General features: G+C 48.8%; 1 protein-coding gene across 1 annotated transcript; it reads right to left on the minus strand.

The window, feature by feature from the left end:
* Nucleotides 1–414: 414 nt before the first annotated feature.
* Nucleotides 415–1,095, minus strand: LOC119314487. Its single transcript, XM_037589202.1, has one exon. The coding sequence runs from the start codon at nt 1,093–1,095 to the stop codon at nt 415–417; it is 681 nt and encodes a 226-aa protein (XP_037445099.1).
* Between the last annotated feature and the right edge of the window lie 18,383 nt (nt 1,096–19,478).

The raw sequence follows: 19,478 nt of genomic DNA on the forward strand, positions 1-19,478 counted from the left end.
TTTTCAAAAGTGTTGCATTCGAACTATTTTTAATATTGCATGTGCAATGGTTTTATAGAACATTGTGCATTGCTTTTAGTAGCATTTTGTAGTTGTTGTCCCTGCATTTCGACGTTGCATCCACAAAGTTAGTAGTGCATGTGCGTTACGCTAATCGTGTAGCATCTGTACTGTGTTTATATTTTCTAGTTCACGCCAATATATTCTAATAATGGAAAACTCCAACATTGCATTGGAAATAAACTTTTTCACAACATATGTAAACTGGAAGCAAACTACAAGGTTAACTGCGACAAAAGCAAATCTAAATTTAGAACAAGCAAACGGTAGTCTTGAAAGAAAGCAAATGTAACGAGAAATCTAGAATGGCATGAGCAATCTTGTAGATACTTTTCTTGGCCAGGACCACCTGCTTCAGTAGTCGTAGTCGCCCCAGGACCTTGCGCGCTTCCTATACTGCTCCTTCTCGAGTTTTGCCCGGCGGAGCCCTTCCTGGATAGTGGTGAGGCGGCTCCATATCTCGTACGCAGTGTAAGCATCTTTTGCCGCATACTCGATGTGCCTCATGGTCAGGGGCATGCGCGCCCAGCGCTGGTGCTCTGCGTTGGTGATCTTCTTCTTCATGTCCTTGTAGTAGTCGTGGACAAGGATGCCTGAGACATCACCAAGCGAGTCCAGGGGCTTGGTAGCTGTAGGCACCCTCCATTCCTTCGGGATGTTGACGAAGTGGGCGATCTCCAGTCCGACGTGGCCGAGCATCTCTATGTCGCTGTCAATGGAGAAGCCAGCAAATGTGTACCTGGGGTCGGCGAGGAAGTTGTCGAACCTGGTGCAGTTCTTGTCGGCGGCACTCAGTTGAAAGAGCAGCACCAGATGATCTTTGCCGATGGAGAGTTGGACGAGGGCTGGTTTCTGCTCTTGGCCAACGTCGTTGGTGTACTCCACATCAACTCCAACGATCTTGTGGCGCTCGAATTCGAGGTGTCGCTCGTACTGCTCGATGATGGTGGCCGCCTTGTGCAACTCGTTGGTGTGGATCACTTGCAAATTGGTGTTGCCATGGTCCTGCACCTCGAATTCCTTGGTGAATCCCATGGCTTGGAGCAGTTCGTCCTCCTGCAACCTGATATTTTGTGGGGAACAGTGAGTGGGAGCGCAATGGCGATTTCTGTTGTTTGTGGAAGACAAGTCTGCAATGGAAGTCTAAATTTAAGGGCGGGGAAGCGGCAAAGGAGTGCACGATCTCACTGTCGATGCGGTTGTGCACATCGTGGGTTGTGGATCGTGGTTTCGTCTCCCTGACGGTGCGTTTGTGCACATCCTGGGTTTTTGATCATGGTTTTTCTTTATAAAAAATTAAAATAAAATCAGCAGTTATGATTTTAACAACCGTCGAATCTCCAGCAAGTCGGGGAGATGATCGTTGTCTTGTGTAGTTTGCTGTCTAATGTTAACTTTTACAGTTTATCTCGTGCACAAGTCTCTGACCAAGAGAAGCATGCTTGAAGTGGCTGGTTTAACTCTCAGGCACACGGGCGTGGTACATTCACTGGCCGTGGCAATTGTTTTCAGTGATACATTCAGTTTGTCGTCAAATGTTAACTTTTTGCACTCTCGTTGTATAAGTGTTGTGCTTTATCAGAGGCACTGTTGCATGTCTGTGTTGCAACTGACGCTACGAGATGGGCAGAAAGAACGAGAAGCAACGAGGGGCGTGGACATGCAGCTACAAGAAGCACCTATACAACAAGATGCGCAGATAGAGGCACACATACGGTGCTACGTGAGGAACGGAGATGAAGTTACGTGATTACACGGATGTCAATTCGTTGCTATGGTGCTACATGAGGCACGGGCACAAACAAATAGCCATGCACTCAACTACATGCGCAAAAAGCCACATATGTGTTTCTGGGAAGCACCGGTCTCCATGGTTTTACCGCAAGGTGGGATTCGACATTTATCCAGGACATCCCGGGTTTTACAAGTGTAGCAAGAATCGTTTTAAACTTATATGTTATTCTGTGACAAAGGAATAAACGTCGAATGTACGTGACGTGAGGATTGACAATAGGTGTCCGTTACTGTTTTTGGGAATGTTTTCCAATTAACTGTTAGAGGCATGAATGTGCCGACGGAACAGGCATGGTCATGTCTGAAATACTTGCAAGTACGAGATGGGCACGAGAAGAAACGAGGGGCTGGGCATGCAGCTGCGAAACGCACTTATACAGCGAGAAGCACAGCTAGAGGCACAGGTACGACGCTACGTCAGGCACGGACATGAATCTATGTGATTGCATGGACGTCAATCTGTGCCTGTGTTCTGTCAAGTGTTTTAACTGACAGTTTGTAAAGGCATGGATGCTTAAGGTGACTGAGCCATAGGGGAAGGCGCTAGGTTTTTAGGAGGTGTATGCTTGAGCTCATCGCAACAAACTACTTGGCATGACGATATTATGCGGAGCACCATAGTGAAAATTATGTATAGTACTAACATGGGGAGCTAGCAACGTCACTAAACTATTCTGAAACACACTTCACCACAGCCATACATTCTCCATTATTAGTTAGCGAATCCTTTTATTATTAGTCAGTGACTCCATTTATCATTCTCCATTATTACTGTAAGTGTTTCACCTTCTTTTACAGGAAATTTTCACCACCGTCCTCTTCGACATAATTATATGGTCAGTTACATACCATGACATAACTAAATAACAAAACTGGTGTGTATAACCTATTCAAAAAACAGACATAAATTACTGAACTAGGAAGTATAGCCACCGGCAGGGCTCTATCAGGAAAGGTCATTGATTATCATCCGCGGCAATTTCATGTTTCCCAGTGTTGGCCACCGCTTTTCAATTGTGACAAGGACAATTGAACCAACACTTAGCTGAGCTTCCCGGGCAAAATCTGAAAAACCTGTCACCTCCATTCTGTCGTCGGTTCGTATGGAGTACGTTGTGCTCGTGTCTATTGCATCATACATCTCTGTTAGGATGATTCCACCGTTTTGAGGTAGATATCCCAGGTTCATCTTTAGAAGCCTCACAACGGCAGACGGGATTCTCTGCAGATTGTACCGATATTACTAGATAAAATCAATGTACAAGGACATAAAACATCGAAAATAGCAAACAAAACCATGGCAGTGGATCAAAACAAATATTCAATGACTAACCAGGCGACCATTTATGACATTGGTGATGTTTAGACGCTGCACAAAAGGTACGGTGGGGAAGTCGTCAGACTCAAACACATAGTATATCATCTGTCCAAATTGTCTGTATGAGAGGTTTACGCCTTGACCAAACACTATTTTCTCAATGTACTCTCTTTCCGAGTCATTTAGAAAATCAAGAGCTGCATGAAAAAAAATAACTCATTTTCAAACAAATTTTTTTAAACTGATGGACACCGTATTTAAGTTTAAAAGGAATGGTTAAATTCAATGAATGTGATCAAGTTGGGATGATAATCAACAGAATTGCATAAAACGTTTTCGAAATAACTTTGACTGTAAGTATGACATTCATTTAGTGGACAGGGGTAGGAGCACCAAAGTATGCTGATAAACGTAGTTGATAAAACAGGATGGAAGTTGGTGCACTTACCTAGTGATGGTTTGGGAAGGGGCCTGTGATCTCCTCGAGAATCACTGAGTCTCAGATCTATCTCAATGGACAGACTCCCAGTATCCAGGTTTATGATGACTAGATCTCGGTAATGAAGATCGTAGTCACTAATTAACTTTTCCCAGCCAGGTCCATGAATTTTTGACCGGTTGTGTTCATCGGTGATGCAGACCTCATATGACAGATCATCGTTGGTGATCAGTACTGGATTCCTTTGTTTTCCTTATTCTTGAAATGCTTGCTCTTTCCACAGATAGATTGAAGAAGTGACTTGCTGCCTGCAATAGCATGGCACATACTGCGCAAGGGAAAAAAATCTTCAAACCGGAAAGAAGGAATCCTTGAATACCGACATGTATAACCAAGACAGATAGCGCTTATCTTATATGTACCAAGTTTTTTCAACAGGTTGCTATTTGGATAAAACAAGGTACATAAAAAATTGAAAACATGTCATTAAATTCTTAAATGTAGGCATTCCATTCCAACAATATGGTAGAAACTTCTGTTTCCTCAATCAGAAAGATACACTAGTAAGATGCACTGTTATCGCGTTGTGAACAATATGGTAGTAACTGATGGGCAGCACGGGGTGGCAAACATCTCTCCTTACCAGGCATGTCTTGAAGCATCGAGGAAGTTGCATTGTTATCGCGCTGTAAAGAACACCCGACTCCAATCCAGGGCAGCCAAAGTTGGTACATATATCACAGCACATGGTTTCCCCTGGAATACGTTGCAACATAACGGTTATATGAAATTCTCAAGACAAGGAAAATTTTATTATCTTGAAAAACTATTCGTCTAAACCGGCATTTTTACATAAATAGTCTTTCACGAGCAATTTCCTAAATAGACATGTGCACAACTTTTGATTAGAAGGTGAACAGTAGATATGGCATATGTAATAACATAGGAAATATGAAATTAATTAAATTAGTATTTTATTTTCCAAAAATGGTTGCTTAATTCATCACAATTCAGTATTGACTATTTTTAGAGCAGTTCACAATCTTGGTTGTCAATGTCAATCAGTGAAAGGATTTCTGCTTCTTGTTTTTAAAAGGAGCTTCAGCAAATGTATATTTCAAGACAAGAGAGGCAAAGAGGAGAAACAATAGTCTATCAACAGGCGGCTCAAAGGAGTGTTTGTAACATTGAAATTATATGTAAATTCTTCAGAGCCGCACCCAGCAACATCGTCATCCGCAACCATACGCCACCATCGCCGACACCCAACCACCAGAACATGTGTGGCTAGATTGTATTTGAAACGGATGATCCATCAACGTTAACCTTGCCTCCAGCATACAGGACCCCAAACGCTATCATAAAGCACAGACGCCAACTCCCAGTCAACAGCACCCCAAATGCCGATCTCCAGCACACTGTGGTCGGTTACGCAATAGAGCTCAACATCTGGCCACTCCCTTGGACTTCCAGCCACCGCCATTGTTTGCAAGACCTTATGGGCTTCAATTTAAACTAGCAACCTCCCTCGGCGAAGTTCATCGCTCACCTCGGACTTGGACGTCGCAGGTCGCTGCAACTCGTAGCGTTCTCGAGCACAAACGCCGACTCCCAACCAACCTATCCCTAAGAAGCACGGGTCGTGTACATATTCGGCCTCGTACTGCGCGGATTTGGGTTAGATCACAACGATTTTCCATGCAATTCCTAGCATAACAGCATAGATGCGTCGCATTCAAACATGTAGAGACGAAACCAATAGAGAGGAAAACGGATCATAGAGAAAAATTCACATAGAAACTAAGAGAAGATGGACTAACCTTAGATCTAGAGGGAGAATCGAGGGAGAAGGGACGATGAACTTTACAGCTGGTGAGCGGGAGGGGGTAGTCTGGGTTGGCAGAAAACAGAATAGACACTTATAATACGCGCCTTCTCACTGACATGGGGCTACTGTACAGCGGCAAAGACAAGACTATTGGCTTATTATGAGCATAGAGGCACGCACGGACAACACCAACACGCACGGACTTACATTCAAATAAGGCACGCCCATGACGCATGACCATGCTTCTGTTTTCCGAAGTACTTTTCTCTAACACGGTCTCTCGGAGGGACAGGGACGTGAAGCCACGGTGCGCATCGTCATGTAATGATAAGAATGAGACACATAGAAAGGCCTCTATATTCTAAATGTTCTCAGTGACGTGTTCATTGACAGATGCGCGGTCTTTAAACAGTTGGTGCACGGTTGTTCTCCTAGTTGTTTTTGTGTCCTGGTTGTTTTTGCAAGACACGACCACTCTGAGGGACAGGGGAGTGAAGCCACGGTGCGCACCTTTAAACTATGTAATCTATTGCTTTGACGAATTCTTCGGATGCATGAGTTTTGTTCAATATGGTAATGATAATGGGAACCCGGCATCTAAAAAGTGATTGGAGGTTCGTTGCTGACCTTAAGTCATTATCACAGCATTCCAAATGTTTTTATTAACACGTTCGCACTGACGTATGGTTTCCACAACCTCTCGATGCCGGTTCGTTTCCTGTGGGGTGCACGGACGTCCTTCGGAGAGGCGCAGTTGTAGCAGTTGCAGGTTTGCAGTCGACACATGTTGCTTTTAAAAGACAGAATTTCATGGCAAATAACTAAGATAAACAAGAGGATACTAGTTTGATTTTTGAGCATCTGTGCGAGCTGATTTCTTTTATCATTAGGTCCAGAAACATATGATCGATATTGAAAACAGAAAGCATAAACGTTTATATCCCTAATTTTAGAAATATGAGTTTACAGCCTCAAAAAAAATTTACAGACAATACGGTGGAAAATGAGTGAGAATCGTTTGACCATGTTTACACAATGCACTCATTCAATACAACAAGTACATCTCTCCAGACCTATTTTCAGCATCCACGGTTGAATGGATCTGGAAAATCCAGATATTCAACACCTATGTTTTTTAAATCCATGTGCATATGCTTGCAAGTTGTTGGTAATTTAAGCTTGACACAATTAGAAGCCCTTTTGTCCATCTGAAGTGCCTCTTCTTGCCGTTTGTAAAATTCATGAGTGAAATCTCTACACAGGCCAAACTTAAGCCTGATTGTCAGTAGCATCCTAGCATTGAGAACAAAGAATGTCACAAATGCAGTGTTTGCATCTGTGACTTCATAGTCTTCCAGCGTTAATGTCCTCAAACAAATGTCTTGATTATTGAGAAACACCAACTACTTTTGGCGACATTCATTTGTTATACCTCTTTGATCCCATCCTCCCCCCTAAACACACATGAAGAGCAAAACTGAGCAGTTAGTGCCAGTATATTATGTATATTGTTCGTGGGCTTTCAACGTGTGTGAAATCATCACCTCGATAAACAAGTTTTGCAAGCATCGAAAGCATCACAACAAGTCAACAATCTCATCCAGATTAAAGCATGTCTGTGAGATAAACAAGGTCTTGACGGAATCCAGCACCGCGTGTAGGCTACTTATGCAGAGACCCTTCATTGAGCACATAATGAGATATTATTATCTCATGGATGTGAATCTCAAGTTCTTTTGAATAAGCAGATCAAAGTAACATGCAGAGGCAGTACCTGAATAACTGTAGAACCAATGATGATATTTGTTTTGTTGGGAAATTCAGAAATTTTTCCCAGTGTGTCCAACACAGGCGCGGACACAACTGTTATTTGTAATTGTGCATCTACAGAATCATGTAGCAGTCTCCGGAGGCAAGGCGCATCCTCAACGATCAGTTTTCCTTCGTCGGAACGAATGCCAATGCTTACAAGCCTAGCTGATTTTATTCGTAGACAAGTGAATTTCTTGTTGCAAACAAGCAGCTGGCACTGCAGGGCAGGGCAACCGTGGTGGATGAACTTCCGCAAGGAGACATCAAATATATAAACCTCCACCAGCGAAAGTCTCCTGAGCAGTGGGAGGCAAAGCATTTCTACTAGACTGTCTTCTAGTTTGCACATGGCGAAGGTGACGGTGTGGAGAGACGAGCGAAATCTAGAGATGGATGCCGGTGGCGACGGCATAGAAGAAGGGATTCTGACTGCCGATGGCCCTGTATAGAAGAAATTTGGGAATATATGATAGAACTCTAAAACCTGGAGTTGGTCCAGATTCCGAGACAGGAACAACTCATCGACGCCACAAGGTTGGCATTGGAGGTAGCTTGTTGGGATGCAGAGGCAGCGAATCGGGCCCTCGTGATCGGAGAGGACAGATACAGGAAGACTGAAGTCATCGGCGACAGATTCTCCGCGACAGTTGCAGCTAAGATGTCGGCATTGAGTTCCGAGGTATGTTTCCTAGACGGTTTGCTTACCCGGGAGAACACGGATGATTTTGCAGCAGATTTTTTCCAGAGATCTCATAGAACGAGTATCAAGGATCACACAGAAGTCGATCTTGAGTGGTGCGGTGTGCCATATGCGGTGCCACCGAGATGCGAGCACTTGTGTGTGCATGCCTTCCTTTATGTGCAGACGAGAGATGATCTCGCTGAGGATGGCATCCGGGAGATCGCTGATGCGGTCCGGACCAGACTCAACATGGTTCTCGGATCCAGTGGGCGGGCCACGGTCGCTCCTCTTAACGAGCTCAGAGGGCACGGGTACAGCCGCAAACCTCGTCTTCTTGTTGCTAGAGGCACACTTCCTCGTCTCCATTGCCGAGCTCATGCTACCTCCGATGCAGCTCCCTGTGTGGTGGATCTGGGAAGAGGGCTAGGGTTTTACGATTCACAAAGACGACAATATATATACGTACCTAATCTATAAGATTTAAACGGACGTGGTGGAATAGTCACGGCTTGGACGGACGTGCATCTGCACGAGGCACGGCTATCAACCGTGCGGACACAACAGAAGTTTGTGGCAGAGCCAAGGTTCGGCATACTCAATTAAGGATGCACGGTTGTGCGGTCTGTAGAGACACGGTGGTGTGGAGCCACGACACGGTGGCAAGTGTCATGTGAGGCACGTGCGTGGAGGCGCTGGGGGCACCTAATCGCAGTCTGTGCAGGCACCGACCCCATTGAAGCCTACACAGACATAGGTATCAACTCCCTGGATGCACAAAAGTGTGACTGCAGAGGCATGGCTGCGAACTCTCAGTTGAAAAGACACGGTTGTGGAGTCTCTGGATCCACGTCCCGTGTGTCTTCAGGGGAACGTAAAAGCCACGGCTCGTGGCACGTGAGGCACAAGGGTTTAGGCTCCGGAGGCACCGAAGTCTGGCCTCTATAGGCAGTACAGTTGTCAACCATGTGGATGCACAAAATTACAGTGGCAGAGCCATGGATCCGAATACTCAGCTATGGAGGCACAGGCGTGTATTCTCTGCAAACATAACGGTCACGGCAAGTGTCATGTCTGAAACGCCGAAGGCATGGAAATGAAGTCTCTTAGGCACGAGTGTCAACCCAACAGTCACGGCTTATGTGACGCTAGGCACATAGATGGAGGCGGGCACCGGGGGCACTGTCGGGGAGCCACTACACGCACGGGCATGGTGTTTCTCCAGACCTGGCTCAGTATAAACCCTATCTGGGTGCAGAAAAGTGTGCGCAGAAGGTGCCGAAGTCAGTAACCTTCTCTGGGTCGGCATACTCTGTTAAAGAGCCACGACACAGTGGCAAGTCCTGTGAGGCACGTGCGTGCAGGCGCTGGGGGCACCTAATTGCAGTCTCTGCAGGCACCGGCCCCATTGAAGCCTCTACAGACATAGGTATCAACTCCCTGGATGCACATAAGTGTGGTGGCAGAGGCATGGCTGCGAAATCTCAGTTGAAGAGACACAACTGTGGAGTCTGTGGATCCACGTCCCGTGCGTCTCCAGGGGAACGTAAAAGCCACGGCTCGTGGCACGCCAGGCATGAGGGTGCAGGATCAGGAGGCACCGAAGTCTGGCCTCTACAGGCATGTACGATTGTCAACCCTCTTAATGCACAAAATAACGGTGGCAGAGGCATGGATCTGAATACTCAGCTCCGGAGGCACAAGCGTGTATTCTCTGCAACCACAATGGTCACGGCAAGTGTCATGTGAGGCACATGTATTGAAACACCGTAGGCACGGTAATGAAGCCTCTTAGGCATGAGTATTAACCCAACAGTCACAGCTTATGTGACGTGAGGCACGTAGATGCAGGCGGCTCCCGGAGGCACTGTTGGGGAGCCACCACACACACGGGCGTGGTGTTTCTCCAGGCCTGGCTCAGTATAAACCCTCTCTGGGTGTAGAAAAGTGTGCGCAGAAGGCGCCGAAGTAAGGCCTCTACAGGTACGTGTACCAACCTTCTTGGTACTCAGTTAGAAAATCACGATTGTGAAGTTTATAGGGAAAGTCTGAACTCAAGACGAAGAACAGCCGGCATGTCATGATACACATGGTTTTATTGGCCTACGAATCACGGACTTGCTTCAGTATTGGAAAGGTTCCTACCGACGAGTTCATTATCAGTGGGAATATGGTGCTATACTAACAAAGAGTCAGTGCCGTGCCGGTAAAATACTCGGAATCTTTCCGCTGAAACATTCAATGTGCTTGAAGGCACGGACGTTTGCACAGTCACAACACTTTCATTTGCATAGTCACAACACTTTCTGGTCAAGGATTGTTATGGCAAGCTTACAGACGGTACAAAATACTACAAGGGTTGTCTGTTCGTGTTTAGACAAAACGCACGTTCAAAAGGGCGCAACAACATGTAAACCTACAACCTTGAACAACTTACTCCAGCTTTGTATTCAGCAGTCACAGTTGAATGGGTCCGTCAAATCCAGGTATTCAACACGCGCGAGTTTTAAATAAAAGAACCAGTGCTTGCATGCTCCTGACAATATAAGGAGAGCATGTTCAGAAGCCTTTTTGTGCCACAGAAGTTCCTTTTAATGCTTTTCATAAAATTCTTTCGTGAAGTCTTGGTCGAAACGGTAGTTAAGCCTCATGGTCTCAAGCTTGCTTGCACTCAGAACAAAGATTCTCAGAAATTCAATGTTTACCAAGCAGGGTTCATAGTCATCCAGCGTAACTGTCTTCAAACGAAAGTCATCTCGTTTGACAAACGGTTGGTGCTTACGACACCATGTATTTGTTTCTCCGCAACAGAGTCCTCCCTACATGTACATGAAGAATGAAAATACTTAAGCTCTAAAAACAGAGATTCTGTCGAAAGAGCATCCAGTGTAAAGTATTTATTGGTTTTTTTGTACATATGGGTGTATGTAATACTAAAACATGTCTAGCCACGGGTTTATCAATTTACAGACGAATGCAAGACAATCTTTTAAAGACATACAGTAGAAGTAGTACAGTATGCATGTTATGGGTTTTCAATGTGTGCGAGAATCATCACCTCGATAAACAAGTTCTCAAGGCTTTGAAAGCATTGCATGAGGGAAACAGCCACGTCCAGTTCAAAACACACCTTGACGAGCAAAGTCTTGACCGTTTGAAGCACTGTTGACAGGCTGACTGCCGGCAAACCCTGTATGGTGCATGCATAACAATTTTAAAAATTGAACAAAAGGTTCTATTACATGAAATTTGTTTACTCGGACAAATGCAGCTGAAAACTAGGTACCTGGATAACTGTAGGGTTACGCGTGACCTTGGATTCAGAGAAAAAATCATGGAATTTTCCTAGAGTCTCCAGTTTAGGTGCAGACATGACAGTTATCTGCAAGTTGTTGCTGATAATATCATTAAGCAACTGCTAAAGTGACGGGGCATCCTCTATAACAAGTTCGCCATGTCCACAGCGAATTCCAATGCTTACAAGGTTACGTGAGTTTATTCGTATGCAACGGCTTTCCATATTCCAAGTAAGCAGAAGGCACCGGAGTGCGGGGCAACTAGAGTGGATTATGCTTTCAAGCGAGATGTCTGATATACCAACGTCCACAAGTGAAAGTCTCTTGAGCACTGGTAGTTTAAGAGCCTCAACGTAACTGTCTGGTATTTGGCAAAGAGCAAAGGTGGCGGTGTGTAGGGAGGATGCAAAGCGAGAGAAGGACGTCGATGCAAAAGGCGCGGATGATGGTTGTGTGAGTGGTTGTACGACACACTCTCTGTCGGGGAAACTGATCCACGAACACCTATGGGACCGGCGGACCGAGCCCCTTTCGGTTCGACGGGGGGGGGGGGGCGGAGATCGCACGAGGAGCGGATCGAGGCGAAGCACACGAGCAGTTTACCCAGCTTCGGAGCTCTCCGGAGAGATAACACTCCTACTACTGCATGTCTGAGTGTATTGAGTTCTTGCTCGGGAGCGCTGAGTGCTACAGTACACACTAGCTGCTAACGAGACCGAGCGTGAGTGTTTTTCTGCCTTCGGACCCCCCCTCTACGTTGCGCATGGGCCTCCTTTTATATGCTCAAGGGGTCTCCGACAGGTGGCAACGTAGACAAGGGTAAAAATGGAAAAGGAATTGCGGTTGGTACAGCTACCTGTACAGTGTATCATACCTAACCCTGACGGCAGGGGACAAAGGCATTAAATGCCCGTCTATGTCGCCCAAATAGTGCAAAAAGGGACCGTCAGGGACGCCACTGCTTGCCACGATGGCTATCTTGTCAGCGCCGCTTGCCACTGCGCACCGCTGGCTGCACGGCCTCTCACCACGCGCGCCTGGAAAGGCCCCAGGGCGACACGTTGGTGGATGTGCTGGAGCGTGGGTACAGAGTGGTAGTTTGCCGCGGCAAGCGCCTTGCCGCGGTCGTTGTCTTGTCGGGAAGCTTGTCGCTCATCGGGCCTCGCCGGGACGCGTGGCGCGTCGCGGCAAGTTCCTTGAGATGCCTTGGTTGGCCTTCCCGGCAAGCTCCTCTTGCCGGGGCCTTGTCTCCTTGGCTTGAATACTTAGTTCTTGAATGGCTCCAAAGGAACCACAGAGGACCTTGGCGGTCACCCGGCAAGCCTTGCTGCGGGGTGCTGAAACTGCCCGTGCACAAGTTCGGGATACTAGGGTACCCCTACTCTAGTACACCGACAGGAGCCCCCGGGCCTGGGCCACACACGGTGCCGAGAGCTGTTGGGCCAGACCCAAAACAGGGCACAGGCACGCGCGGCCTGGGTTACGCCGTATCTCACTCTGTATCCACCGCGTGGCGACGGCCCTCCAGCGACTCCGGGAGAAGATCCCAAAGCAGCTGGCCAACGAGTCGCGCAAGATCTGCGCGGGAGCTCTTCAAAAGGTGCTGGTGAAGGTGGCCTTCCGCAACCCAGGCCTCAACCTCACCAGCGTCCTCAGGACCTTGCCGCCGGATGCTGATCTGGAAGCGCTCAAGACCCTTGTCGCACCCATTGTGGACAAGGTGAGCGAGATCAAGAGGGTTGAGGGCGATCGCGTAGATTAGGCCGCCCGTTTTCTCTTTTTCTTGTCGCTGCTGGTCACGTTATGAGAACAATCTGTTAGAGCTGCGACAAGCTATCTTGTAATATGACTCTATTTTGGGTAGCGATTGCTATGTTATTTCCTTTACTTGATTCCTTCCTTTGTATGTTTTTGCCCTACGCTTTTAGGGAACTTGTCGGCGCAGGCACCTTAGCCGCGAGCGCTGAGTGCGGGATGTCAGCAGCCTGCTGGCGGTGCCGGTACCGACAAGAAACCTTGTCGCAACTAGTCGCAGCTCACTTAAGTTGTTGAGCGGACTCAAAACAAAGTAAGGGCGCAACTAGCTACAGTTGGTTCCTCCACGCACAGGTTTTCCATACAAAGCACGGTCGTTCGAGGAAGATAACTTAAAAATTTAAAACTGATTGCTCAAACTTTAGCAACTTAGCTTTTCTGTCGTTTGCTTCCCGGTAAGGCGAAACTTCCTCGAACGACGCTTGGTCCACACCATTATCTTCTCCTTTCCCCCCAGCAAACTTGTGGGCGAGGGAACCTTCCTTTCTTTGAGAAAGAGAAAGAAGAGAAAATAAAGATATGGAGCCTTATGGCTCGTTATTGCTTACCGGGGGTAGGTGCTACACAAAGTGTCAGATAACGCATGCAGAAAAAAGGTAGAAAGCATGAAATTGACAAGATGTGCGGAGCACATGAGCTTTACTTACGCACGGGGTCTACGCCCGGCTTCGTACAAAGGATTACATGCAACATCGGCAAGACTTGTACAAAAGGTGGTTGCCGGAACAGGTTCCGGCAACCGCGCCCTACGGGTAAAACTTACGAAGATGCTCAATGTTCCAGGAGTTGCTCACCGGAATGCCATCTTCGGTCTCAAGGCGGACAGCGCCAGGCCTAGTGACTCGTTTCACCCGGTAAGGGCCTTCCCACTTCGGCGTCAACTTGTTGGAATTCTTGGCGGACTGAACGCACCGAAGAACAAGGTCTCCTTCCTCGAGACTTCTGGCATTAACTTTGCGGCTATGGTAGCGGTGCAAAGCTTGCTGGTATCGAGCAGCTCGTACAGCGGCCTGAAGACGGTTCTCCTCAAGGAGCAGCGCGTCATCTTGTCGCAACTTCTCTTGCTCAAGCTCATCATAAGCGAGCACTCGAGGTGACCCATATACGAGTTTCGTGGGGAGAACTGCCTCTGCTCCATAGACTAGAGCAAAAGGTGTCTGGCCAGTGGCTCGATTTGGCGTCGTCCTGATCGACCAAAGAACCACCGACAACTCCTCAATCCAGTTCTTTCCGCACTTGCGCAGCCTGTCGAAAGTCCTGGTCTTGAGCCCGCGCAGCACTTCAGCATTTGCCCTCTCCGCTTGACCGTTACTTCTCGGATGAGCAACAGAAGCGAAGCAGACCTTGGCGCCAAGATCTTGGACGTACTGCATGAAGGTGCGGCTCGTGAATTGCGTGTCGTTGTCGGTGATGATCCTGTTAGGGATCCTGAAGCGGCAAACAATCGACCTGAAGAACTTGACTGCTGACTGTGCTGTCACCTTCCTCACTGCTTCCACTTCTGGCCACTTTGTGAACTTGTCGATTGCAATGTACAAGTACTCAAAGCCCCCGACAGCTCGGGGAAAGGGGCCGAGGATGTCGAGCCCCCAGACCGAAAATGGCCAGGATAAAGGGATCGTCTGGAGAGCTTGAGCTGGCTGGTGTATCTGCTTGGAATGGAACTGGCACGCTTCACACTTGGTTACTTGTGTCCTGGAGGGCTGTTGGCCAAAAGAAACCTTGCCGGAATGCTTTGCCGGCAAGTGCTCTTGCGCCAATGTGGTGACCACATATGCCTCCATGTATCTCTGCCAACAGCTTTTGTCCGTCTTCCCGGTGAATACACTTCAATTTCACACCGTTGAGTCTTCTTCTGTACAGTGTGGTGTCGACAAACTGGTACGTACTTGACTGCCGGGCTACTCTTTCCGCTTCTTCTTACTCTTCGGGAAGTTCTCCTGTCTGAAGGAAACGGACAACCTGTTGTGCCCATGCTGGAGCTTGCGGCTCGACAACAAGGACTAAAGGCACATCTGCTGCTACGGGAACATCCGCTTCTACGGTGAGAACCTGCGGCTCAGCCGGAGCTTGACGTTCCCCGGCAAGCTTGCTGGAGCAAAACTTGTCGGGAGCGTCTGCTTCAACGGAACAAACCCTAGGGCTTGCCGGAGCAGACTGCTCCTCAGCACCCTTGGTGTTGATCTTGAGGACTTTCTTGGTGGCGGCTTCGGGGAGCTCTGCCGGAAAATAGTCACCAGAAATCAACTTCCTCTTCTTGCTCTGTCCAGTTGATGGCGTTACAGACGGTTGAGTCAGTTTGAGCACAAAGATCCCTGGTTCCACAGGTAACTTAAGTGCGGCGGACTTCGACAGGCCATCGGCAATGTCGTTCTGAGCTCTTGGAACATGTCCCATCTGTAGGCCGTCAAAGTGCTCTTCTAGCTTCCTCACTTCATCAACGTAAGCTTCCATCACCGGACTCTGATAATTTTTGTTCACTTGGCGGACGACAAGCTGTGAGTCACCCCTGACAATGAGCTTTTTGATCCCAAGGTCTGCTGCGATCCTGAGATCGGCAAGCAAACCTTCATACTCTGCGGTATTGTTCGTTGCTTGCTCCTTGGGAAAGTGCATCTAGACTACGTACTTGAGGTGCTCTCCGGTGGGTGCAACAAGTAGCACGCCCGCACTGGCGCCTTGCAGCGAGAAGGCACCATCAAAGTACATCAGCCACTCTTTGCTTGCTTCCTTGACGGGGATGCTCGTTTCTAGAATTTCTTCATCTTGTGTTGGCGTCCATTCTGCTATGAACTCCGCCAATGCTCTGCTTTGGATAGTTGAAGTGCTCTCAAACTTGAGGCCAAAGCTTGACAGTTCCAGTGCCCACTCGACAATTCTGCCTGTTGCTTCTGGATTTTGCAGTATCCTCTTCAGCGGAAAACGAGTGACGACTGTGATCTCATGTGCTTGAAAGTAATGGCGTAGCTTTCTCGAGGCCATGAGGAGGCCGAAAAGCAATTTCTGCACACTAGAGTACCTTGACCTAGCCCCCTGCAGAAGGGAACTGACAAAGTAAACTGGGCGCTGCACCATTCTTTTCTGCATCTTCTCACGCGCGTGCGCAGATCCATCTTTGTCGGCACCAGAGCTTGCCGGTGAAGTCCCCTGCTTGTCGCTGGATGCATCTGCCGTGGTTGCTGGCTCATCATCCGCCTCCCTCTCCGCTACTAACGCAGCACTAACCACTTGATTGGTTGCCGCTATATATAGCAGCAACTTCTCTTGTGGCTTAGGTGCGACAAGTGTTGGAGTGGAGGACAGGTATCTCTTCAAGTCCTACAGCGCAGCCTCCGCCTCCGGAGTCCATTTCATTGGACCTGCCTTTTTCAATATTTTGAAAAACGGCAGGGCGCGCTCAGCAGATCTAGAGATAAACCTGCTGAGAGCAGCCACGCAACCGGCAAGTCTTCGTACATCCTTGACGCGCTTTGGTGCTTCAATCTGCTCAATGGCCTTGATCTTGTCGGGATTGGCTTCAATTCCCCGCTGAGACACGAAGAACCCGAGAAGCTTGCCGGAGGGGACTCCAAACACACACTTCTCGGGGTTAAGCTTGAGGTTGATCTTGCGCAGATTTGCAAAGGTTTCGTCTAAATCTTGAATCAAAGTCGCCTTGTCCTTGCTCTTGACCACTATGTCATCCATGTAGGCTTCCACATTTCTGTGTATTTGCGGCTCAAAAGCGTCATGGACTACCCTTGCAAATGTTGAACCAGCATTCTTTAAACCGAAAGGCATCCGTACGAAACAGTATGTGCCACATGGGGTGATGAATGCGGTCTTCTCCTCATCATCTTCTTCCATGAAGATCTGATGGTATCCTGAGTATGCATCAAGAAATGAAAGCAAGTCACATCCGGCCGTGGGGTCAACAATCTGGTCGATGTGTGACAAGGGAAATGGGTCTTTGGGACAAGCTTTATTGACATCAGTAAAGTCGATACAAAGCCTCCATTTCCCGTTTGCCTTGCGCACGACTATAGGGTTGGCCAACCACGTAGGATGGAGCACTCCTCTGACAAGGCCTGCTGCTCCCAATTTCTTGATTTCTTCTGCGATGAATTCTTGGCGCTCCACTGCCTGTTTCCTGACTTCCTGCTTGACGGGCCGCGCATGAGGACAGACGGCAAGGTGGTGCTCGATTACTTTCCTGGGAACACCGGGGATGTCAGACGGTTGCCACGCAAACACGTCGACGTTCGCCCGCAGGAAAGCAACGAGCGTGCTTTCCTATTTAGGGTCGAGAGTGGCACTGATGGTGAAGGTACCACCAATGCCGTCCTCCTTGGCGGACACCTTCTTGGTCTCTGGTGGAGGTGCCATTGCCTTCTTACACTTGCCGGTGGAGCTCGATGGTGCGTCCTCGACGGTAGCGCAGCACTCCGAAGAGGTGCGCTTGCCGGAGTGGGCATCAGAACTCTTGTCGGACTTGGTCTTTTTCTTCCCCCCGGGAGCTTCAACGGCAAGTGATTTGCGATCTGTTGAGGCTGCTGCTTCCCGGTAGATCTTGTCGGCGTAGATAAGAGCATCCTTCTTGTCGCCAGGGACAGAGAAGACACTTATCGGGCCTGGCATCTTCAGCATGTTGTATGCATAGTGAGAGGCTGCCATGAATTTGGCGAGTGCTGGACGGCCGAGTATCCGATTGTAAGGCAATGGAAAGTCAGCAACGTCAAAAGTGACCCTCTCAGTCCTGAAGTTCAACTCGCTGCCAAATGTCATCGGCAACGTGATCTTTCCCTTTGGCTTGCTCCTTCCCGGATTGATTCCTTGGAATGTGCCGGTCTCTTCGAGCTTGCTATCAGGGATCTGGAGTTTCTGGAGTACCGCGGAGGAGATCAGGTTCGATCCGGCCCCGCTGTCAACTAGCATCTTAGTGACCTTAAGGTTGCGGATAGTTGGTGAAACCAACATCGGCAAGCACCCGACCGCAGTTATGCAATCAGGGTGGTCCTCAATATCAAAGATGATAGGTGTGCTCGACCATTTCAGAGGCTTGTGTGACTCGACGGGTGGTTCTGCCGCATTGACTTCCCGCACCCACTGCTTGAGTTGGCGGTGTGAAGTATGCAGAGAAGCACCGCCGTCAATGCACAGGACCTCTGTGGCTTTCTGGAACTCCTGCTCATCGGTCTCGTCATCATCCATATCTTCATCGTCGTCGTCATCTTCATCCTTGTCGCAGCCGCGGGGAGGTCTGCCTCCTTGCCGTTGCTTGGCCTTGCCGTGGCGTCCTCCTCGGCCGGGGCGTTTCTTGCCGGCTCCTCCAGCACCTTCCTGGGCCTTCTCCTTGTCGCGTCGCTCGTATTCAGCTTTTTGCTGCTCGACAAGCTGCTCGACTTTCTTGCAGCTCTGGAGGTCATGGCCCTTGGTGCGGTGGATCTTGCAGTACTGCTTGTTGGTGCCATCCTGCTTGTCGGCGACCGCCACAGCCTGGTAGTTGGTGCCCGCGACAATCTCCTTGCCGGAGCTACCAGCTTTGGCTTTCTTGGCGCCACCTCCGTTGCCGGACTGCTCAATGACTAGCACATCTTTGCCTTTCTTCTTCCTGTTGTTCCGCCGTCGGTTTTTCTTTGCCGGGGCAGCCTCCTCACTATCAGATCCTCCTGCTTCTGTATTCTCTCCGGGGAGTTTCCTCCCTTCCTCAGCATGTGCACACTTGTCGGCTAGGGCATATAGCTCACTGACGTCTCTGATCTTGCACATCGCCATCTCCTCCCGCATCTTGCGGTTTCGCACGTTTTGATGGAACGCGCTAATTACCGCGGCAGGGTGGACATCTGGGATGTTGTGCTGTACGCGGCTGAATCTCTGAATGTACTTGCGCAGGGGCTCTCCTTCCTTCTGGGCGAGCAGATGAAGGTCGCTCTCTTGGCCATGAGGCTTGTGGCCGCCTGTAAAGGCGCCGACAAACTGATGGCATAGGTCTGCCCAGGAGGATATGGAGTTGTCCGGCAAGTGCATGAGCCAGGATCTGACATTGGGCTTGAGCACCAGGGGGAAGTAGTTGGCCAGGATCTTGTCGTCCCGCCCCCCGGCAGCTTGCACCGCGATGGTGTAGATGCTGAGGAACTCCGATGGATGCGACTTGCCGTCGTACTTCTCCGGTACGTCTGGCTTGAAATTGTTCGTGCTGGGCCACTGGACTTGCCGCAGCTCACGAGTGAACGCAGGGCAACCTACCGCGTACGGCAAGTTGCTTGGTTCCCCTGGTGCATGCATGTCGATAGAGGGCCCAGCGCGTTGGTCCGATTGACGCCGCGCTTCTCTTCGGCGCTCGATGCGAGTACGAGCGTCTTCTTGCTGTCATTCGTGAAGAACTTGGCGCTGATCGCGACGAGCTCGTGGATCTGATGATGCGGTGGAGTCGCTGTCGAGGTGGATCCAGCGAGTCG

This window comes from Triticum dicoccoides, chromosome 1B (assembly GCF_002162155.2).
Source record: "Triticum dicoccoides isolate Atlit2015 ecotype Zavitan chromosome 1B, WEW_v2.0, whole genome shotgun sequence".
Taxonomy (NCBI): domain Eukaryota; kingdom Viridiplantae; phylum Streptophyta; class Magnoliopsida; order Poales; family Poaceae; genus Triticum; species Triticum dicoccoides.

What these genes read in the sequence shown, in the direction of transcription:
- LOC119314487 (XM_037589202.1), bottom strand. Translation starts at nt 1,095, where the DNA reads ATGGGATTCACCAAGGAATTCGAGGTGCAGGACCATGGCAACACCAAT.